The 24,491-nt window shown below is 46.2% G+C and overlaps 1 protein-coding gene across 1 annotated transcript in view; it reads right to left on the reverse strand.

Annotated features, from left to right (window-relative positions):
- Positions 1–3,053: 3,053 nt before the first annotated feature.
- SORL1 (sortilin related receptor 1) overlaps positions 3,054–24,491 on the reverse strand; it is a 160,010-nt gene continuing 138,572 nt past the window's right edge. Inside the window, exons 40-48 of the mRNA XM_060017766.1 lie at positions 23,343–23,439; positions 21,112–21,296; positions 17,759–17,878; positions 16,670–16,834; positions 15,177–15,351; positions 14,040–14,146; positions 11,277–11,469; positions 8,628–8,840; positions 3,054–7,231 (exon numbers count right to left, since the gene is read on the reverse strand). Coding sequence (XP_059873749.1) covers positions 7,164–7,231; positions 8,628–8,840; positions 11,277–11,469; positions 14,040–14,146; positions 15,177–15,351; positions 16,670–16,834; positions 17,759–17,878; positions 21,112–21,296; positions 23,343–23,439 — 1,323 coding nt within the window. The 3' untranslated portion in view covers positions 3,054–7,163. The remainder of the gene's footprint in view (positions 7,232–8,627; positions 8,841–11,276; positions 11,470–14,039; positions 14,147–15,176; positions 15,352–16,669; positions 16,835–17,758; positions 17,879–21,111; positions 21,297–23,342; positions 23,440–24,491) is intronic.

Here is a 24,491-nt window from a genome sequence, read left to right on the forward strand (position 1 = left end):
ACTATCGCTCAAAGTGTTTAGGGACCATCTATTGTATTCAGGGTCTTAAACACATTCCCTTGAATCATTTCAATGGGATTAAAATTTCCTCCTTTGAAGATGTGCCAATTCTTGGGAGCAGTCGAGCTGTCCGGGGTTCGAAGTAAGGTGTGTTTAAGAAATCAAGGGCTTGATGTTCTTGTATCGCTCATCTACTGCCTATGAAGAATTCCATAAAACACACGTGCACACCTACCCCCAGGTAATTCAGCATCACCTAGGGTGTGATCAATCCCTGGGTAACTAATAGGTTCTGCTTCTGCTAGAGAGAGATTGAAAATTAAAGTTTCATTATGAGACCTCTTCATTCAATTGATCTTGAGGGCTTTATGTACTACCATACAACCAAAGGGCAAATTTCATAAAAGGCTGATTTACATTTAAATTCGAGCCTCTTTTTTCTTCCTCAAAGTTTGCTGATGCTGAGTTTTAAGTATGATATTGTTTTCACACAAATATTCCCAAACATTACCAGTTGTCATCTGGCGTTAAATAGGGTTGCGGCACGACAATGATAACATTAGCATTTTTAAAAGCATAACATCATTGTTCTTCTGTAAATTGTTGTAGGCTCAAATTACCCTACACATAATCTTTTTACAAAAAATTAATGGGGCACTGGCATCAAAGCCAGTTAGGGTTGTATAAAAAGAATGGCAGCCACCCCCTTTTGCTGGGACCCTACTGGTCTTGTGTGAGCCCAATTAGCACCCTAATGGGACATGGTGCAATCGTATGCTCCACTGTGTACATAAATAAAGGTTAGTAAAATGTGCACTGGACATCGTTTCCCAAGATGCAAAGGATTTTGATCAAATCTAACTGGGTTGTCGCAAAGCAAAAGAATCGTTCGTGTTTCTGATTACTGAATTCTTAAAAAAAAAAATTCCAATTAAAAAAAAGGCTTCAGTGATCTAGCATCAGTAGGAAATATTGTGTTCCACATAAATGATTTTGCAAAGCAATTGAAGTTTACCTCTGTCTCCAAATGTCATTTTTAATCTTTCTGGTGGAGATCTTTTAAAAATGTATTACCTCTACCCTTGAATTCCCTAAACAGTATTACTATTACAGACTTCTAATAGTGTACCAAAAGGGCAAAGCAGCATGGCGAATAGGAACACGAACTCAAGAATGGAATAAATCTAGGTTTGAGTCTGGATTCTACCACTTCCTACATGTGAGATCTTGGAGGTGTCACTCAGCCTCTCTTACGAGCAATTGTCCTCATCTCTTAAAACAAAGGTTAACTATCTAAATCACAGGATCACTTTTAGAATTTAAAAAGAAATTATAAAGCGTTTAGCACAGCAACTGGTAAAGAACAGGGGCCAAACTGAGGAGAACCATTATTATTTTCATCAAGTGGGTCATGTAACTTGTAGGACTCTGTACCTTTGGGGCCCGATAGGTTCTATACTAAATGGCCCCAACAAACTGTTGAATTCCTTTCTCTCTAACAGAGGTTTCTGACAGTCTATATTTTCTGATAGCTTTTCATCTGTTGTTGTCAGGGCTTCTGCCTTAATCATCTTTTTCCATTTTTAATTTACTGTGGCCTAGGGAACCAGAGACTCACAGCTGACACATGTAGGCAGAGTTTGAGGGCTACACTGTCACCCCAAGGACTCAACAACAGTATCCTCCCAGGGTTAAACTTTAAAATCAACACATGATAGGCAGAATAATCTTGCAGAAACACGGCTCTTGAGCCAGGAAGATATTATTATAACCCAGTCTGAATGCAGGGTTAACATCAGCTACAGAATGTTTTCGTGTGGGGGGCAGTGAACTCAACCACAAAACAAAAAGATGACTCAGGGTGCCAGACACGGGCAGTGCCCAAGCCCTGTCCAGGGGAAACTGGCAAAGGGACTTCAAGGATTACGATCCCACTGGCAAGGCCTTCTTAAATAGAAATGGATACAGGGAGTATCTATATCCTGAAGGTTTCAAATACTAAGTTTGTATGGAGTAGATTCTTCTTCTAGTGGAACGTCCAGCATTCGTTATCCGTTCAGTATTTATTGGGCGACCACTATTCACGCCCAGACCCCTAGCTCAACAAGCAACCTTCTCGCCGTAACTGGCTTCTTAGGTAGAGCTCCTTACACGGGGAGAATGTACTGGCCACACGAACCTGCTAAGAGACAGGGCGATTTCCTGAGGTGAATTAATAAATGGGTGTCATCTTGCTGCATATCAGTCTCGGGAGCTTGGTTAAGGTGCGTTTGCCGTCGAGAGATGACTCTCTATCATATGTCGACAAAACCCTCTATCTAAGCCTGGAACCTAAGGGCTAGGCCATGACCGGATGGTAGGTATCCCCTTGGGATTCTTCTGGGCGCAAGGCACTGGATTGAGGGTGTTCACTCTGACACTGAATGGTGACAGGAGGCAGGGTGGCACAGTGATACGGAACAGGGGCACTGTTCTATTGAAGGCTGGTTTTGCCATTTACTTTCTGGTTTCCCTTAAGCAAATTACTTAACTTCTCTGAGCCTTTTTCCTCATCTACCAAATGGGATGATAAAACTTCAGAGACTGATTCTGGCTCAATAGTTAAACAAAAGCAACATCCCGGAAGATGTCACACCAAAGCACCCTCTCCCACCCGTTCCGTACTCTCCAGTCCTGACTTTGTCGGTCCACCTGCCTTTCATCACCGATCAGAGGCAGGTGTGGCAACCCTCATAGACTTCATCACCTCCAGAAGCCTCATCATACCGCTGTGCTTTCTTCTCTCAGATTTGAAAATTGCCTTCTTAGCAAATTGTCTCTTAGCAAAGGTAGTTACAGCTTTAAGGGAGCCACTTAGTTGTCGTCCTGGCAGAATAATTTTATTTATTTCGAAACAGCCACCATGTCTCCCTTCTCCTCAGCCAACACGAGTAGACATCGTGATCCACCATCTGAGACCAGCTTGTTAATAACAAAATTATTCCAGGTCTTAGCGTTCTCTTCTCGATGAAATAAACATGCCTTTAAAACAGACAAGTCAAATGGTGTTCCGAGACTGTATGAACCATCTTTATTGCACTCCAAAGAACAGCTCGAGACACGCGTAGAGAGTGGATATTCAAAGAGGTGTTTTCTTGACCCAGTTAAATTTTTATTCAGTGAAAAAAGTTGACATTGAGACAAAAATGATTTAAAACTGTGAGACAATATAGTAAAATCTTCAGCATAAACCAGAGATGTGGAAACTTATCGAGGCAACTGAAATGATAAATACCTAATTTCACTTTGGAGAGAAGCAAGGATACAGTGTTTCACTTTAAGAGCAGAGTAGGCCTTTATTTTGCTGCAAATACTTTTGATTTTTGCCTGTAGGTTCTAATAATTCACAACAAGAGCCTTTCATTGAGAAATGACATGGAATATCAGAGAATAATGTTCCATTCCAGCATTCATACTTGTCCCATTTGAGCTATTACACATGAAACTAATACCGTTCTTGGGTTACTTGGCTCCGATGATTTAATTCCAAATATGGCTGCTCAAAATTAGTGGGCAGAAACATATACACGACCCATCCTCCCTCAACCCACGTTTGCTGGGGTACCCCTTCCGAAAACATGCTTGCCATCTGTGTACCCAACAGCACACATAATCTCTCGCTATCAGCTCCATACCTCGGTCTTGCATAGAAAGTGGTCTATATAAACGTAATGCACTGGCTTTTATTACATAAAAATTGTACCTGAAAGGCAGCACACGCTTCCTTTAAGAAAAATAATGCAATAGGAACGTCAAGATACAATATCAACACGAGTGAAGATTCTGCACAGCATTTTGGAGTCAATCCCTAAAATCAATATGGAAGTGGTATGGGGTTTGCTGACTTCCCTGGATCCTTTCTTTGAGGGACCCCCAATTCTCCGCAAGGAAGAGAAACGTCTCAGGGATTCACTGTGACATTCTTAGTGGGAAAGCGACCAACCAAACCCGACCGGATGGGGTTTCTGCCCTTAAGGAAGTACCGAGAACATGACCTCACTAGATGGAGAGTTACCACTAGGCGAATATTTGAAGGCAGGACTGTCCAGTCCCCCTGCCCAAAAATGTGCACTGGTCTGAGAAGTTCCTTAAATTGTTGGAGAGCTGCATCTAGTGGGTCACACGTGTTGGGCAGAAAGAACATGTAGCTGTGTGTCGCACATCTGTCCCCCACAAATATCCCCAGTGAAACTCCCAGAGATGGAACCCCAGGAACCCCTCTTCCCAAAGTCAGAAGTTTCAACCAGTTACCCAGCTTCGTAACTATTTACCCAGCTTGCCAGGGCCAGCCAGCAGTCACGGGAGCGTCTCACCTGTCTGGAAAAGGGTCTGCATAGGCATGGCCTCTCCCTGGATTCCTCTGCAGAAGTCTATTCTCTTGTTATTTTATCCACACGGACCCACATCTCGTAAGGCTTGAGGGCCATTCAATCCATCAAGGGGCAAAACCAACTTCCAGAGGAGATTTATACACAATCCCCCGCCCGCCAAACTGTAGTGGTCCACTCATGGTCCGCCGACCACATGAATGTGGGCTTCTGAAATTCTAATGCATCCTGGAAGAAAATAAAGCCCTTTCCCTATACAGTGTGAACTCTGGAGGTAGGATCTCCAATGAGGTACAAAAGCCCCTTCTTCAAAGGCTCCAACTGGTCACAGTGAAGACAATTATCTGGTCACCTTCAAAGTCTCCACGGAGTTTTCTGTTCTCATTTGCTCTTGTCACTCCCACCTTGGGACTCTTGCAGACGGCGTATATACATCAAACCTCACAAAGCCATGCAGAGGGAGGTGAGAGTGCGTGCTTCAAAAGTTCATAAAAATAGACAATTTCCACATAGCTCCATCTATCTAGCTTAGTCTTCGGGAACTTAGCTCTTCTGTTTATATAAAATACTCTAGCCCTAAAAGGCTGCTTTTTCTCCAACAGCCCAGTAGCATTTTCCAAGGAGAGGGGTGATGGCCAGTCTATACAGTACAGCGCACTAAGCATTGGCAGGCACTGGGAATAAGACTCGGAAGCTCAGAAATATCTCAAGTTGCCAACTGGAGACATGTGCTCTGTAGAAAGGCTTTTGCCTATGGAAAAACTGAATATAAAGTCTCAGAGCCTTTGATATCAGCTTTCACAAATGCCACCAAAAAGTTGGCAGAAAAAGAAAAGAAGAAAATAGACTTTCTAGTGGTTCGATTAAATGACTTGCCTCCCACCAGATCATTCATCTTTCAGTTACTTAAAGTGCTTATTTATAAAAAGGGGAGGTGGTAGGGCTCGGAGTTTTGAATGCAACTCCACGGTAAGACAAGATAAAGCCAAAGAAATTCCAGTCTTTAAAAACATAACACGGGAAAGAGATAGAAGAAAAACATGCTGGAAGAAGGCTTGTCATTTACCACCACTCACGACATACTAAACGTCTACAATTGAAAATACTCCTCAAGCAGAATATATATATATACACAAATAAAATGCTTTAACTAAAAAAACTTTAATTGGCTCTTTGTTTCCCAAACACTCCCCAGGTAGAACAAAACTATGTTATCAGCGAAGAATGATACTTCTGGTTAAAAGGAAGCAAATACTTGTGAGAAGGTGATGCATTGCATCTAAGAGGAGACGGGGTTTTGACAAAGCTTGCAGGTGAGGGACACATGTGCAGAAGCATGACTCTGGAATATCCCTAGAGCTCACTGCTTCTCGTTCAGGAAGAAGTTCTGCAGTGAGGTGCATACGATAGGCGTCACAACAACGCTAGACACTGCTGCTAACAACACTAGGTCTCAAGAGTGGGCACCAGTCCCCAGTGGATTTCACACACCTGCCAAGTGGCCACGGTTTGAATACAGGGGAGGCATTGAAAGGCAGAAGGATACAGCCCAGCTTATTTTACAGAGCATATCAACTCTAGCGTTGCCACTACCATGAACTGGATCGAATGGTCTCAAATTCACACATCTCCTGTCTCTCTGTAAGAGTGAAGAGCATTTTCTCTTTAAACTGGGCAGGGGTACAGGTGAGGCAGGTGGTAGAAGAGAAGAAAAGAGAAGGCACTGACCCAATTCAAAATGACTGCATATATCAGTACGGATTTTTAAGGACAGTAAGCGGCCAACTCAACACAAATACAAAACTTTACATCTGACATTCTTCAGCGGTAAGTAAAAACAAAACGAAACAAAAAATCCCAAGAGGAAAAATTAGGTACTGTATCTGCCAGTGTAGCTATCATGGCACAAATCTAGAACTCTCTCCCACAACCAGAGCAATGTTTTGCAATGACAATGACACCAGTGTATAATAAAGCAGTGTTATCATTTTGTAGCTTTCAAAGCTACATCTTGTACAGAGGTGTGTACAGTAAGAATCTATCCATTTATATGAGAGAGGAAGCTGTTGCTTGCAGGGCTTCCCAAGCTGCATCTCTGTTTAACTGAAATGGAGCAATGATTCAATATGCTCTTCTGTCAAACACCGTCGTGTGACACACGAGTGAATAAAAATGGATTGTTTCTGGAATGGAAACAAAACTGCTTCTGTTCCCCACGCCTCAACCCTATAGGCGAGGGGCTCATAACATGTGTGGTGTCAGATGACCACTAAAGCCTTGCCCTATACAGAGTTCCAATAAATTAACAAAATAACACAAAAGAACCTTCCCCCGTCATACGCCCAAACACTTTCATAGAAACTAAATGCAAAAAAAAATTTTAATTTGAGCATACTTTCGAGGAGGAGGGATTCTACCCATCACTCTCGAAGTTTTTATTAAATACATTTCTGTGTCTTAGAAAAATAAAAAGAATGGCCAATTTACTGAACCAAAATTATCTCACAGACTTAAAAAGCATGCCCAGTAAGCACAGCCCTGTAAGACTACACTAATATCAAATCAAAGCAATTTGGTTACTAAAATCAACCTGGTTTGAAGTTCACAGTTGATTACGACAAAGTTTATTCATTCCTTTCTTTCCTCCTTTTTTTTGTTTTTTTTTTTGTTGGTTTTTTTTTGGCCCATATAAAAATAACATATTGCAACTCAAAGTGCATCTTTTAAAATAAACCATCAACTATCTTTATCAAATAAAATATTTACACCATTTGGTTTCTAGTGAGGAAAGCTCTTTTAGGCTATCACCATGGGGACGTCGTCGGAAAATCCAGTTATCATCGGAGCATCTTCATCGTCCTCCCCTAAAGGCAAGACAGTCAGTCCTTGGTGAGTTCCGGGGCACTTCCGCCCAACCCCACACCCCACCACTGACCCTCCATCCCTACAGCACAAGCCCCAGCTGGAAAAGTCAGCAGCAGAGCCAGCCAGGCACAAGAATCGATGCTGAAACCCAGCCCATCTTCTCTCTGACACTCTTGGGTCACCTGTTCCCCATCAACGGGTGGCCAAGCTTATTTTCATGGTACTTGAAATTAACCAAATAAGAAAAGTAAATCTTTGACGAGGGAGGATCTTATTCCCTACCCCAAAGTCCAACGGGTAGCTTAGGTGCCCCGATTTGAGTTGTCCACACCCTATGCTAGCACAGTGAACGTCATTGTCTGTTTTCTCCTTTGAACCCACACTGTTCATGAAGAAAAGGACCTTAGAGGGGTTTAAGCATTTAGCCAGACTCATGGTTGTCCCCTCGTGGGCCCTGGTACCACCCTGAGCAACTAAGTGCTGATCTGCTTTCAGTGATCACAGCACGGCCCCGTGATGGGTGGATTCCTCTTGCCCCCAGTAACAGAAGCAAAGAACCCACTAAAGAACCCACCCTATTCACGCAAGGCAGTCCAAGCGCCTGTGATGAAACAAGAAAGGAAACTGAGAAGGGAGAAGACTCAATAACGAATGATCAGTGAGCAGGGAACACGTAAATGTCTGCATAAACAAAACTGTAACTGGTTGACAGAAGAAAATAAATATGTAAACTCCCATTCAGCAGTCTGAGTTTGGACAAGCCCGAGTTTGGCGAAGGCCCCAAAACACACCTATTTGATTACATTTATTAAGTGGCCTACTTGCTCAATTAGCATTTAGGAATTTGAGCACACAGACGTTTATAAAAGGAACATCTCCCTCTCTTCGCCATGCCATAATACGTAAAAGAAGAATGGCCAGTGAGGTTGTGCTAGCCATCAGAAAGAGAAACAGTAAGATGGGAAGGGCTTCTTTGGACGGAAGCCGATGGGGAAAGCGTGGCTTTTTGTCTAGACTAACATCTCCAGAGACGTCAGGCCTCCAGGTCTGTGAAGGATGAGAGGGGTCGGAAATTCTTAAGAATTTGCCAATACTTTGGGAATACCCAAAGCCCAGGGTCTGCCCATCCTTCCTGTAAAGGGCAAGCTCCTATCTGTTCTTTAACAGAACTCCCTGCCTCGGGCACACTATTTAAGAGAATACTGGTATTTTAATTTAGGAGCAACTTCAAAGCAAAGGGCTCCAACTGATTCAACCCAAAGCAGTAGGATCACTGGTTAGTAAAGCGCTCTGCTAGCGTCAAAAGATGAGCTCGAGGCGGGCGTTTCCTCAGCAAGCCCCTGGCTTTGTGGGGTCTGCCCTGGGAAGAAGAACCCTGTGCCCTGACGCACTCACCCAGGTCATCCCCCGAGGAGAAGACGGCCGAGCCCAGCCTGGAGCTGTAGTGGCTGTTGGCAAAAGCGGTGAAGCTGCTCTGCAGCCTCCGATGCTTCGTGTACAGGATGGCGAACCCGACGCCCAGGCTCAGCAGTATCAGGAACAGGATGGGCACCACCACGGCAGCAACGTCGGTAGATCTGGCGGCCTGGATCGTTGAGGCATCGCCACCTGCAAAGGCAAGAGGCCAACCCGTGAGCCTCCCACGTAAGGGCGGGAGAACAGACTGGGCAACCCCTCACTGCCCCACCCACCCCGGAACGCCGAGAGCTCGCAACACCTCCCCAAGCCGCCTGCCCGGTATGGCACGTTCCCGCACGTGACGCCTGAATGTTTCCCGACTCCTTGCCATGAGTGATGGAGGACAGGCCTTGTGCATGCAAATACGGTAATTACATTAGGCTCCTAATCACGGCCTCGTTGGTTATTTAGATAATCTCTTGGAAGGGAGACCTTTGTTGGGGTACCAACACTGATTTCATTAGCGTTATTACTTAAGACCGCTCGCTTGCCTTACATAAGAGGATGTGAAATCAGACCACTAATTAACGAGATTGCAATTATTTCCCCCTACTTGGCACCAAAGTCACTCTGAACTGCAATTACCTGAAGCTCCATTAAGTGATACAAATGAGATTCCTTTACTGCAATACTGACTTGACAGCTCATGAAGTTTTATGAGGTTTTTTAACTTAAATAAGAGAGAGAGAGAGAAAATCTTTCCATATACATTTAACATTTTGTAAAAGTTCTTTGCAAAGCCATCTGGGTGTCTATAACCTAACAGTGATGCTCCCTTCCCACTGTTTTAAACAAATACTAGCTTTATCATGAGGTACTGACAAAGCTGTAGCAACAGGGCTCTGGGGCAAAGCCATCTCCCTGTGGGGTTAGAGCCAGCCTTCCTGGAAGGGGTAGATTTTTATGTCATAAATCCTGGGGAAAGTCTAGACCTGAGGCAGGAACATGGCTTGCAGGCGTCAGTTTTAGCTAAGGAAGCAAAGTGGACTTCCTCGGTCTCCATGAGGAGCTTCATCAGGCTTGAGGTTGTTCCCTGGTGCAGGGCAAGGTGATGCAGGCCAGGGCTTTGCCTTGTGGAGAGAGCTCAGGAGCTGCCCAGGGCTTCATCCCAATAGGTCCTCGTAAAGACGGGCCAGAGAGCAGCCATTTCCTGCGAGTCTGATCTAACAACTCAATAGCCACATCGTTAATTTCTTGCACTATCGACTTACTGGAAAAAACTCTCCCAAATCTCAGTTCACGCGTCCGAACCTAATCCCAGCGGTGAAGTGGAAAATTGGGGGAAAGCAGTTAAGAGGAAGCCAGCACGGTGGAGGCGGCAGGAATGAGTGAGCTCCTGTCCTCACCCCGCCTCCGAGGGGACGTGCACATCAAGGGGCAGGACGTGGCCCGAGAGGTCTACCTGAGAGATTCTCCCAGCTGACAGTCTTGGTTTACAAAGGTAGCTGGCAGATGTCCTCACAGCAGTTTTCCCCAAAGTCTATTTCACAGGTTGCTAATAGGTTTTACTTAAAAAGGAGACTCTATTTAAAAAACACTAGGACAACAAGAGTTTGGTTGTTTGTTTCCTGTAGAAACTTCTCAGAACCTCAAACATGCGACAGTTCTCCAAGGGACGTGGTGTGCAAGGTTTCCCTCTTTTAGGGAGGTGCCAAGGATAAAGGATTCCCCCAGAAGCCACGCCGGGAAGCGTGATGGAGCATATAACAAGTCTAACATAAGATTCTGAGCTTAAGCACTGGTCAGTTCTTGGCTGGGAATAAATGGAACTACGAAGGCCAGTGGCAAAACATTTGTTGAAATCCTGGCTAAGCTATTACAAACTGAGCAGAATTTCCATGTAAATGGAAGGTTCCTCTCCCCTGCCATCAGCATGGCCCGACACTGCTGTCTGTGTGTGTCCAGAAGACAGAGATCCCAGGTCAACTTCAGGCTTTGATCTGAGGCTGATGGTGAAGATGAAGAGGCTGAGAAATCAGGGAATCTGTGATGAGATAATCTACTGACTTGCAGAATCCTAGGGAATATTAGCATATTAGCAGCTCTGAACAGTCCTCCACAGAATAAAAACAAAACTCATTAAGCTAGTGCTTCCCAAGCAGAATCTCCTTTTTCAACAAAACCTCCCTTTCTTCTGCTTTACATTCAGAATATGGTCACCTTATAATCCCAGCTCCTCACACCATGCCTGACTCAGGAAGCATTTTTTTTTTTTTTTTTTTGGCGGTACGCGGGCCTCTCACTGCTGTGGCCTCTCCCGTTGCGGAGCACAGGCTCCGGACGTGCAGGCTCAGCGGCCATGGCTCACGGGCCCAGCCGCTCCGCGGCATGTGGGATCCTCCCGGACCGGGGCACGAACCTGTGTCCCCTGCATCGGCAGGCGGACTCTCAACCACTGCGCCACCAGGGAAGCCCAGGAAGTATTTTTTAAATATATCAGTATCTGATTAAACTGATGCATAAATGATTTTCCTTGAGCTGCAAGAATATTTTAAATGCGTTTTAGAAAGACACATGTTTATCAAGCCATGCTACATCCTTGATATATTTCCTTGGACTTGAAGATGGACAACAACAGCAACTTACCAGATCCCAACTCATCATAGAGCAGGACAGCAGGCTCCCCACAAATCTGGCTGCCAAAAAGGCATCGTGCTTGGACAGTGAAAGTATAATTATGACCCAACTTCAGGTTGGAGATTTTAAAGAAATTGTCAGTAGTATTCCCAAGGTAAGCTGTGATATTCATGGCACTGTCAAACATGTGTATCTCGTAGCCCTGAAAACAAACACAGGAGGGATTGCTCAGGAAGTTAAATAAGGAATCTAACAGCTGCTACTACTGGTTCCAACTCTGTGAGCTCCTTATTGCAGACATTTATAGATGCTAAAGCAGTGTGTGTTTCGTACCAGTTCTTTTTACATAGCACTGAGATATTAGATTCAGAAAATGGGAACATTCTCATCCCCAACATCTAACTACCCACTTCTGAGCCACATAGCAGAAATGAAAAGCACAGACCTAACAAAAGCCATTTTAACAAATACTCCAGTACAGAATTCAAAGTTCTGGTCAGCAATCCACTTATCTCAAGGAATATTAAATGAAACAAAGAATCCAGACAACATAGCAACAGGTCATTGAAATGAGATGGACCAATAATAAATCCAAGTTGCAGTGGACTCCAGGCATGGGGTAAAAAATAAAAGCAAGACGTTTCTCCTTAGAACAGCCTATACAAACTCCATTGCTGGCTTGCAGCTCACTTCCTATCTCCGTGCTTTCTAGCTCATCCAAGCTGATCTCAGCCCCAGACAAGCCTGGCCTTGAACTAGGCAGCACTGCAGCAGCTCAGCCTCTGCTCACTGGGGGAGTGTGAAATAAGCATCCTACTTAGACTGGCTCGGGGAGAGTCTTGGACTCCTGTGCTGGAAAAATCCCTCTTGGAACAGCCCGAACCCAGCATGCTGGCTGGGATCAGGATTGACTCCCAGACTTCCCGGTTGATCTCCAAGTCTTCCAGTGTCATAGCTACCAGCACCTCCCCCCACCGCAGAACCCCTCCCGTCTTATTTCTACCCACATATTGGGCCCCACTGCATAATCATGGTCTCCTGGTTCTCATTCTGATGACCTGCCTCTTCTTTGAACTCTAAGTCAGGAGGAAGGAATAAGGACGCATTAAGCTTATGCTGGAACCCTGCACTGGGAATGGAATACTGACTGCAAGCCCAACCTTTACGAAGCTGGGCTCCTGCCACGCTGATGACAATTGGCTGCCCGACTGGGTCTCCCTACAGCACCTGCCTGGAGTCCCACTCCTGTCTTCTTTTTTATAGACTACTAACTAGCATTTATTATTTTCTATCTAATATATATGTGGTGTAGGACATTTGCAAAATACGTAAGGGGATAAAGAAAAAAAATGTAAATGATACCAACATCAGCCACCCATAATTGACTTGACCAACCCTCTTCTAGTGGGCATTTAGGGCGTGTCCTCTTTCTTACTGTCATAAATCAAGTTCTTTATGCACACTGTTTCCTTAGAGTAAAATCCTAGAACTGCTGGATCAAACGATGTAACACTTTCAATGTTTCTGATACCTATTGCCAAAGTGCCTTACAGAAGGTTGAACCCATTCATATTCCCAGAGCACTCCTCTCCCCAGCTATGACTCATGTTGGTACTACCCTCCCCCAAAACTTTTGCCAATTTAATGTGAAAGTGCTGTATCTGTGCTGTTTAGATTACTAGTGAAGCTGAAACTTTATTTTCTTTTGCTCACTGCTGCTTGAACATTTTTACCTTGCTACCTGTTCCTTATTCAAAATTATAACACAGTTGACCCCTGAACAATGTAGGGGTTGGGGCCCTGACTCTCTGAGCAGTCAAACATCCGAGAATAACTTAGAGTGGACCCTCTGTATCCTCGGTCTGCATCCTTGCATTCAACCAACCACAGATGGTGTGGTACTGTAGGTTCCACATATAAGTGGACCTGCACAATTCAAATCTGCGTTTTTCAAGGGTCAATGTGTTTCTGTTTTGAATTGATTTGAAAGCTCTCTTTACACTTAAATACATTAACCATTTATATGTCACAGTTGTGAGAATTTTCCAATTTTGATCCTTCTGGCATTACACTGTGACGATTTAGAACTGGAGGGCTCCCTGCCAATGCTCTACCCCGAGGTAGCCACGGTTGATTTACTGGGTATCTATTTAGCTCATGCTTTGCTGACAATGGGGCCAACCCAGCTCCACTGGAGAATCTGTCCACCCTCGGATGGCAAATCTATTCCCAGGTGCCACTCTCCTCCTCCTCCTCCTATCTCCTGCTGTGAGTTCAGTAATTGGTCTGCTAAAAACAAAATGAAACAAGGTGTTTTTCATATGTCAAAAGACTATCTTCAAGCACTTCCTGCTCACTGGAAAGAAACTGGTAAGATTCCAGGTTGGCAGTGCAGCTCAGTTCCCCAGTACTAAAGCCACAGCCCCGCCCTCAGACTGTTTGGGAAAGAGGGGGCCCTGGGTTCTGATGCTGAACCCCTGTCCAGCCTCAGGAAGCACAGTGAGGACTCCAGCCCGTTTCCCTATCTTTCAGGGGATGACAAGTTCAGGATTGAAAAGTGCTTAGTGCAGAGATTCACATCTTTAATGGGCAGTATAAACATTTCACTAATTAGCAATCCTACAGAAAATGGTCCTTTAATTCTCAAGTTCACTCCCCTGCCCTATTCTTTCTTTTTACTCTATCTATGCCAGCATGCTGTTAACGAGCTCATCTCTAAAATGGCATTTCAATTAGATTTCCAAAGTCACTGAGAAGGAGGGAGGAACTTACCCTGCTTTCATTAAAATGCTTTTCCTTCAAAGCTAGGCTTTTCCAAAACAGAAGAACATGGTCATTTTCTGTTATGATTTTTAAGGCATCAGGTGCTGATAATGAAACTGAAAATTAAAGGTGAAGTAGGATGCGGTTAGTAGCTCAACATCTGAGTCTCCGTTTTCTTGTCTGTCAAAGGTTGATTAAATAATGCTAATCTTGAAGGGATAGGTTAAGGAAGGAATAATACACATTACTGCTTAGTATACAGCCTAGCACATGGTAGACACTCTTTAACTGGCATCTCTTTTGTTGTTATAATACCTTTAGCCAAGATATCTGGACATTATCTAGACTCAAGGATGGCCAAAAACAAACGGGGTAGGGGGAGGAAGGGATGGGGTGGGAGGGAACCATGTTCAAAGTTTACCTGGACTTCTGCTCTGGTTCCAATCTACTTTCGTGCTCCAAATGCCAGAGGCCTTAGAGGTCAGTGAGGGCCTAGGGAGCTCGGTCTGAAGACAGAGCCCTAGAATGACCACCGAGTATGGCCCAGGCCCACGGTTCACACTGCCGGCCTCCGTTACTGACACTCCTGATATCGCCTGCTGCTGTCCGAGTAATTGAGCTTATTACTTGCTCTCTGAACTTGAGCCTGACAGCTGAGCCAGCCTGGAGCTGGCAGCAAATCCCCCTTTAATCTGCTGCCCAGTTACTGGTCTCCGTCCATTTCTGCACATGATGTCGCCCCAAGGAACCACGATGACCTCAGTCCAGGTGCCCAGATGCAAAGCTTGGCTTTAAGTGGCCAATGTTCAGTTTTATTTCCTAACTCTCTTGGAAATGTCAAAACCAGCTAGCGGAGGGGAGACTAGAGGAGATGAAGAATATGGAAAACGACAGCCATTCCCCAGCCCACAGCACGCTGGCCACCACCCTGCAGCCCAGATACTGGGACCCCTGCACGGCTCTGCCCCAGCGTGGACACTGCGGGTCGTCTTCGCACTTCCTGTGCAATTACTGATAGAAATCCTATGTCTTCAAAAAACTAAAAAATAAAAAAGGAAAAAAAGAAATCCCATGCCTAGAGGCGTTCTAGCGGCACTGGGAGTGCCTTGCTGTGTGAGGGGGGCCGCCAGTCGCTCGTCTGCTCACCTGTGGTAATTTTGATACTGGAGTCCTTGCTCATGTTCCCCAGCTGGACGATCACATGGTATTTCCCTCCAGGCTCCAACTTGCTAAGGGTGTATTCCACGGTACTGTTGCGGGATTTCACCTTGTAGCTCCGGTCACTCTTCCTTATGAGATCTTTAACTGCAACTGCATATAGCTAGGACAAGAAAAAGACATTTTAATGGTAATCAGGAACCTGGAGTTGTTTTACTCTTTGTAGTTCAATGGTGGCCCATGTAACATAAGTATGTCAGTGGTTGTGACCCCCAGCAACAATATTTTGAGCCCCAATGTCTGTTCTTTGGAAAGCCTCTGGGGTAGTCATGTCCCAACCTTATAACAAGTATTCACTCCCAGATTTGTACAGAGAATTGTCAGTTTGATCCACCTACCCCACCTAACCCCAAAAAAACAACTCTAGGGAAAACCACATTTGTGATGGCAGCAGGAGGTAGGTTGGAACATGCAAGAAAAACCCCAGTTCAGGGCTTCCCTGGTGGCGCAGTGGTTGAGAGTCTGCCTGCCGATGCAGGGGACGCGGGTTCGTGCCCCGGTCCGGAAGGATCCCACATGCCGCGGAGCGGCTCGGCCCGTGAGCCATGGCCACTGAGCCTGTGCGTCCGGAGCCTGTGCTCCGCAACGGGAGAGGCCACAACAGTGAGAGGCCCGCGTACCGCAAAAAAAAAAAAAAAAAAAAAAAAAAACCAGTTCAGTGTTCAAATTCTCTATCTCCACTGCCATAGTGTCGGGATGTCGTCAGAGGGGAACAATGAATGAAAGTGTTCAATCCCAGCTCTAAGAGACAAAAAACCCCATTTACTTTCTCCCAGGTTGCTTCTTACATCTATGGGGACAGGGAGAAAGTAAAAGGACAGGTAGTAAGCACAGGGAACTCAATCAACAGGAAGAAGCTGAGAGTCCAGAGGAGTCTTTGTGACCAAGCATTTAAAACCACCCACCCCTGGGACGGCAGGAAGGGCAGAGGGCATGGAGGTCAGAGCAGCCTGGGCAAGGGAAAATGGGAGGTTTTTTCTAGAATCAATGCCTCTTCTCTTAGGGCATGGGCCAGCAAACTTTTTTGTAAAGGTTCAGAGAGCAAATATCTTAGGCCTTGAAGAATAGATGGTCTCTACCACAATTACTCAACTCTTGTTTGTAGCATAAAAGCAGCTCTAGATAATGTGTAAACGAATGGGTATAACCTGGTTCTAATAAAACCTTATTTAGAAAAACAGGCAGTGGGCTAGATTTAGATTTGTTAGTGAAGGTAGAGAAAGCAGAGAAGGAGGGACAAACCAGTATGGTAGCCAGGAATACTGGAGATGTGACAATGAAGAAGAGGCACCTTAAGGACCCCGTCTTTGACCAGGCAGAAATAGGGGGAGACCGCCTGCTGAGCTCCAAGCACCAGGACTAGGTTTCTTGCCCCCTTACAGGACCCACCCGCCCCCGAACCAGACCATGCGTCCCCTCACCAGGTCCTGGTCAGGAGAATCGTATGGGGATTCCCACTTGATGACAGCGGAGGTTTTGCCTGTATGAACCACGTGCAGGTGACGGGGAGGAAGCCTGCTATCTGGGATCATCCTCACCACGACGTAGTCAGAGGACGGCCCCTGGTAGGGCGCCACCACCCGGACCTGAAACAAACACCATTCGAACTCATGCAGTTGTCACCAAACCACTGTTTCAACAAAATAGTGACATATGGATACAATTAAAATTCAATGCATACAAAAAGATGTAGAATAATTCCCCACCTACCCCAGATCTCTAATCCGTTTTCCCAGAGGTAGTACTAGTAGTGATCTTATGTGCTTCCTTCCAGAAATGTCCTACACAAATATAAGCCCAGATATACGGGTACGTGTGTACAGATATGTACTTATATATGTGTGTACTTATGCATGCATGTATATGTGTAGCCTACTGTTCTTAATTTTTTTTACACAAATGCAAAAACATTACACATATTATTATGCTCTTCGCTTCTTTTACTTAATAATACAGCATGGAAATTTTTCCAAATCAGTACATTTGGAGTTTGTTGTATTTGTGTTGGATGGTTGCACTATACTCCATCACAAAGATAAGCAACAACCCTTTTAACCAGTCTTCTCTTGATAGACATTTGTTCCAAATCTTTTGTTTTCACAAGCAACAATATACCAAACATGTTTCTCTAAATATCTTGGCACACATGTAAAAGCATGTAAGCTAAATTCCTAGAAGTGGAATCTGACAAAAGCTTTTATTTATTCCTGTGACCCATTCTCCAAGTTCTCAATCCTGCACAAGGGAGCTGTAGTTGGCTAAGTGGCCGTTCATTCTGCGTTTCAAGTAAAAACCTGATGCTTGTGAAAAAGAACCATCCTCCCGTGTGTGTCTCTCTCACAGCCCCTCTCTCTCGCACAAATACATGCACAGGCGCACACGCATCGCACACGGATCCTGGAATCCACATCTCCAGCTCCCCAGGTCCTGGGTCTGAGCCAGGAGGCCAGCAATTAAGACATCCTCAAAAAATAAAACATTCTTCTGTACTCCTGGCACAGGAAACTTACCAGAAACAAATACTGCTCATCCCCACTGACAAGGACTGTTTTGTTGTGCTGTGATGTAGTCAAGCTCTTGGGGTTGCGATACAGGTCAAGAAAGGATGTGGCATAGAAGATGCCGTAAACCTGGTAAAAGGAGAGAACAGAAAAGGACACCAGTTCAGCGGCCAGTGACCTCACTCTCATGAAAGCCCTAATTTAAGACCCGGGGAACCACTTCAAATGAGCTCACAAAGAATTCTTCATTCAACATCTATTGCATCAGCATTTACAGAGAAGGCACCCTGGGCCAGGCAGTGGCTTCCCACCTACAAAGATAAATACGGTGCAGACTCTCCTCAGAGCTTGCTTTTTTGAGGAGAGCCAGGCAGAGAGGAAAAACAGAATTATCAATAACAAGATGCAAATGTGGAAGGTTAGATGCTATACTAGAAGACTGCATAATAAACTGGGGAAAAGAGGGGTTGACCAAGGTGCGAAGGGGATAGCAAGTGTGCAAGCTCGTGGAGGGGGCATGGGGAGGGAGGGCGGGCACTGCTGGCTGCCTAGGACATTCCCATGCTCCCCTCGTCCCTCAGCAGAATCCTGGTTCTTAGTGAGAACTGCTACCTGGAAACATGCCTACACCCACACCTCCCTCCAAGCGGCAGAGGCCACGTGACAGGGCTGGTCAACAAGATGTCAGCAGATGTTCCAGGCAGGACCTCGGTGAGGACACATTGAAATGCAGGGAGCGGTGCCCTTCTTCTGCCCTCCCGCTGCCTGGAATATGCAGGGTGATGTGGTCCAGGAGGCCCTCTGGACTGCAAGGTGATGCCACAGGCTAGAGGTGGCAGGGCCTGGGGCCCAGATCAAACTGTGCTGCGGCTATAGAGCTCCCAGACGGCTGAACTCCAAACTCTGACCGACTTGTAATTAGGAGGGAAATAAACTGTTGAAAGCCACAGTTACTCTCCATTCCTGTTCTATGCACCCATTCGTAACCCTAATTGGTACACGTGGCGTTTAAAGCAGGAGGTGGGAGTCTGATGGCCTCATAGAGGGGAAAGTGGAAGCTGAGAGCATGTTTCTAATGGGGGAAGCATGAGGAAGCTTCCTTTGTAAGGTAGAAACAAAGGGCATTTTCTCCAAGAGCATATGAGCAGGCAAGAAAGGGGACTTGAAAACCGTACAAGTTTGGAGAAGCTGTGGGGATGAAGGGAGCCCATCAGGGACATGCAAAAGGACTTGTGTGTCTCAGATGAGCAAACGGGAATGGAACAGGAATAGGGGAAGGAGAGAGCTCAGATGGGATGGCAGAGGGGGACCCAGGGCGCAGGCAGGCCTGACCCCCAGAGAGAACAGGCCCGTGGCCACAATGGGGTGGAGGCTTCAACCAGGAGCCAGGAAAGGGGTCCCTGGAGCGACGGAGCCAGGGTGTAAGAAGGCCCCACGCAGACAGTGATGGGGGCAGCTCTTGCGGTGCTGACGGCAGCCCTGAGTGAGACCCCAGTGTCCGCAGTGAGATGAAGACGGGCGGAAGCTGAGAGCTTCGTCCAGAGGACTCCACCAGCCCCTGACCCTTGGAAGGCTACCGTGAGTGTAAGGGATCTCTCAGCCAGGAGGAGGCCGGGCTAGGCTCCTTCTCCAAGTTCACGTGTGGTGAGACACTAAAAACAAGTCACGGGCCAACGTTCTGTACACGATGCCCCACTCTGTGCAGACAGCTGGGGGTGACAGGTGGGCAGGCTCTGGGTTGGGTACTTAAACAGAGATAAAGGCCCCTCTGTGATAACGGTCTACTTCCAGGTAAAATGGAGACCGGGGGGGCTCTGGGCATTCTCATCTCTGTCCTTGCCCCAGAGTCAGGTTCTGGAGCAACAGAAGAGCCCGGGCTGTTAAATTAGCTGGACCTGAGCTCTAACTCAGCCTGTTGCTTACTAACCCTCGACTTTGGCCAGTTACTTCACCCCCTCTGAGCCATGGTCTCCTCACTGGTAGAGAAGGAACATTTACCCCACAGAGCTGATGAGAGGACTAAGTGCGAGACCACGGATGAAGGGTGGGCATCGTGCCTGGCACACAGTGGGTGCTCCGTTAACTCCTACCTCTCCCTCCTCCTTCACGGCTGATCTCACAGACAATTAATTACTTGCAAACCTTGGTTCTTTCCCCACGAACCAGTCCTGCCCCCGATGCACACTGGGGATGCTCTCAGAAGACAAGACTCATGCCAATTCCTCCTCACCAGCCACTGAGGATTCACTAAGGCTCAATTACAGATTTAGTTCCATATGCTTTTCCATTTGGAAAACCCAGAAAACAATCCTTCCCTTCAAGAACTTACAAACTACTCAGGGAGATGAGAGTGGACAGAAGATATCAAATCGGATACGTAGTATCTAATGAAACGTTATGCTGCGTGGCATCAACTCTAAAGGTTTAGGAGTTGGTAAGGGAAAGAGATCCAGTAGAAGAGCTAGGAGTTGACTACACAGCAGCAGGAGCAGGAAGGACTCCAGGGAAGAGAGAGCAGACGCCCTGGCGCAGAGGCAAGAGGGGCATGATGAGAGGCTTGCGAGGGTGCACCTGAAAGCAAAGGAGGTGCACACTGTGGAAGGCGGGAAATCAAAGCCAGGCTCAAAAGGAAGCGCAGGGCTTCCCTGGTGGCGCAGTGGTTGAGAGTCCGCCTGCCGATGCAGGGGACACGGGTTCGTGCCCCGGTCCGGGAAGATCCCACATGCCGCGGAGCGGCTGGGCCCGTGAGCCATGGCCGCTGAGCCTGCGCGTCCGGAGCCTGTGCTCCGCAACGGGAGAGGCCACAACAGTGAGAGGCCCGCGTACCGCGAAAGAAAAAAAAAGAAGAGCGCAGATCTAATTCCAGTGAGTCAAAATGCATACATGAAAACAAAAGGCCTATATACAAGTAGAGCCAGCATCCTGGAATGAACTGGGGTGGGGCATGTTTGGGGGGACAGAGAAAGCAACCTGTGGGCGGGGGATCCCCTAGGTGAGGAGGGGCTAGAGGAGCCTGAGGCACGGTCCTCAGGCGCATACTCATTGTCCTGCAGGCGACTTCTCACCCATCCCTAGGTGAGACTCCCAGCTCGGGAATGTGCCCCCCTCCTCAAACTAGGTCTATTCAGCAAACAGCAGGGGGCTCTTCGTCTTGGATGCCAGGCCAGGATGCAGAAAGGGAGGCTGAGGCAGGATGTCAGGCGCCTCTAGAAGGTAATCCAGAACTGACTACAAGGGCAGCTTGTGTCTGGGGTGAGAAGAAAAACAACAGCAACAGAGGGGGAAGCCCTGGGGGTGTCTTGTGGCCTAGTGCCAGGCGACAGTCCATCCGTGCTCTGCAAGGGTCATCCTGGCTGACTTACCACATTCCTGGGGCCGGTCCAGGTGCATTCCACCGCCGTCTGATTGACGGCCTTGGCTTTGAGGCTCGGGGCGGGTGGGCGGACTCCTCTGGTCGTGACATGCTCAAATGCCAGAGGACTGTCCCCCAAGTCAGTCTTGGCCCAGGCAGAAATCTCGTAGGTTGTATGAGCTGTCAGGTTGCCCACTGGGGAAACAGGGACAAAGGGCTGGGGGCAGCAGTCAGGAATACATATCTTTATACGCACACCCTATGTTTTTTAATGTCATCTCTCCATTTAAGTGAGCCCCACATGCTGTAGAATTTTTATTACTTTACAGATTCACTCGGCGTGATTTATTAATGACTACTGCAAGCAACACACTGCATGGGCATGGGAAAATCCCTTTGAAAGCTGCCTATCTGGGGATATAAATTGGTACGACCCTCCTGGAGAGCCATTTGGCCTTGTCTTGACATCCTTCATAACCTTCAGTGCAGTTAAATGAGAGGGATCCCAAAATTTGTGCAGCCAGGATGTCTGTCACAGCGTTTGTTATGGCAGAAAAAAAGTATAATCATCTGACTGCCTGGCAACAAGGCAATAGTTAAATAATGTGCGTCCATGAGCTTCACGTGCATTCCATGAACTATTACGCGGCCACTAAAGGCTGTTTCCAAGAATATATAATGAAACTAGAAAATTCTGTTATTTACATTCAGTGAAGAAGGCAGGATATAAAATTCCATACAGTATTATTCAAATTTTATTTAAGAAGATACAAAGAAATCAATGAGGAGGAAAAGTATTAACTTAGAACCACCCAAAATGTAAAAGTGGTTTCCCTGGGAAGTGAAATGATAGGAAATTAAAAATTCGATTGTACCTTTTTTGTTTTCTAAATTTTCTGTAATAAACAAGTGCCCCCTTTCTAATTAGGGGAAATGTTATTAAAAACTAAGAGAGCAGTGAACAAAAAGGAGGGTGTGCTAAGAGGACAGTCTTTGGAATCGGAAGGACTTGGGTTCAAGGCCCAACTCTACCCTTCGTACTTGTACAAGCAAGAATGAAGTATTCAAACTCTCCCAGTTCATTTCCTTGTTGGTAAGATGGAGGACAGTGACAGCACTTATACCAGCTGGCTGTTGCAGGGAACAAAAAAAGAAAATTCCTCTAAAGTGGTCGGCATGACGCCTGGCATGGAGCAAGCCCTTCGTGTGTTTCAGGCAAAGGCTGGTAAGACTTCTTTTGCTCCCGACTCTGCCAATTTCTATTGGTGTAATGTCGAGGCGATGAGACCACAGCCTTTGGAATGAGAGAGGCGTGGATTCCCATCGTGGCTCTGCCACCTTCTGAGGGAGTCACTCAGTCCCTGAACCTTGTTTTCTCGTCCATAAAATGAGTAGCTCCCACCACACTGTTCTGGAGGTGTTCTGTAAAACACCACACACAGAGTGCCTGGGTAAATGCCTGTATACAGTCAGTGCTCAATGTTAGCTATACTCCTGCACAGCCTCCTTAGGCAGCCTTCGGTTCCCTCCCGCCAAAAAAATATACTGTGTATAACAGAACGCCTGCTAGGATTGAAAGTACTTTGCAAACAGAGTATAAGGGAAGAGTAGAAGCTCCCATGTCCTCTTCAACATTCACAAGCAGCCTTGGCCAATGAAGGTTTTGTCTTAGAAACAAATTAAAATCCTTCCTTTAGTTCATCTTCAGATATGAGGATTTTAATTGAGACTCACTATCTGTACAGATACAAGAGGAACTGGACCCTCTTCCTTCCTTGTCTCCTTGCTTCCTTCGCTCAGTCTGTTGGTCCATTCGTTCAACAAATGTTTACTGAACGCCAATTATGCAGCAGGCCCTGCGCTACCTTGTATCAGCAAAGAAGGGGCAAACCAGGGCAGTAAAAAGAGAGACAGGTAACTAAACCCAGGAACTCTCTCTTTTGGGAGGCAAAAAGCATCTGTAGAAGGTTAACCTGGCTTCTTTCCAGTGTTTCCTCCTTTTTAAGCCTCCAACTTCCATGAAGAGACAACAGGTTAGAAGGGGATTTGGGGAACCACCCAATGGATCCCTCACCTGGACTCAGGAGTCACTGACAGCATCCTCAATGGAGAACAGCTGCCCACTCAGAACGGCTGCAGAGAAGACCCCCCACCTGTCCCGGCGCCCCACACAAGCTCTACTTCCAGGAAAGCATCGGTCTAGCCTTCCTCCTTACACACCGACCAGCTCCAGGGCGCTACCTTTGTGTGACAATATGCTTCCTCGGAAGTTCATCGTTCTCTTCTCCTGTCTGTGGGTGTCGAACGCCCAGAAGAGGTTCACCACATAGCCATTCACCTGCCAAGGAGCAAGAGCCACGTTACAGGAACAGTCCACACTCACAGAGCTCACCAGACACTAAAGGAAGATCTTTTCTGTTGTTCCTCGGGTATCTATCTCCCTTCTTACAATGGACGGGCTAGTCCTTTGGATTCTTAAACCAGTTCCATTTGTGCTATCATTGACTACTTATACTCCCTCCTACTTCTAAAAACAAATGTGAGACCATTTATAATACAACATATAGATTCAATGACACAAAAAACTTAATAAATAATAAAAGGACAAGAACCAATTTAAAAAGGCAGAAAGAAGGGAATTCCCTGGCGGTCCACTGGTTAGGACTCTGAGCTCTCACTGCCGAGGGCCCGGGTTCAATCCTGGTCAGGAACTAAGATCCTATAAGCCACGTGGCACAGCCAAAAAAAAAAAAAAAAAAGGCAGAAAGGCTAAAAATTGAAAAGGTAATTAGATTACGGTAACTAAGGATCAGTCTTAGCTCAGGTGGTCCTTGCAGTCAAGGCCAAGAGGTCCATACAAAGGGGGCTTGCTTAGATCTCTTTTGTCTAATGGGAGCAAACACATCCATGGGTCAGGAAAGACTACCTTTTCCAAGTTCTGAGCTCACAGAAGATTTGATGTAAAGGTCTTTAAAAATATTGGCCAATGCACCAAATTAAAACGTTTTCAAGAGCAAAGACTATAGAGACGAGGTCTACACAAGGTCACTTCTGGCATCAGCTGTCTCTGAAGCCGAAGGCATGACACCAAACTGTAGTTCAGTCAATGACACAGGCTGTTGCTCCCACCACAGCTTCACAGACAGGGAGGGATGTGAGGGGAGACAGACAAGAAAGAACCCCATGAAAGGTGTGGCAACTTGAGAAACCAAAGGAACACGGATAATTATGGTGAAGTTGGTCAAGCAGATGGACCAAGCGGAGGGGAGGAAGGTGCTAGAAGGGGAGAATATTAGGTGGATCTAAGTGGATATGCTTCCGAAGTATTTGACTCTCTCCTAACACTCACTCTTGGGAACCTCTGCATTAGCGCTCGGCACCAGGAAATCC

The sequence above is a fragment of the Delphinus delphis genome, chromosome 8 (genome assembly GCF_949987515.2).
Source record: "Delphinus delphis chromosome 8, mDelDel1.2, whole genome shotgun sequence".
Classification (NCBI taxonomy): domain Eukaryota; kingdom Metazoa; phylum Chordata; class Mammalia; order Artiodactyla; family Delphinidae; genus Delphinus; species Delphinus delphis.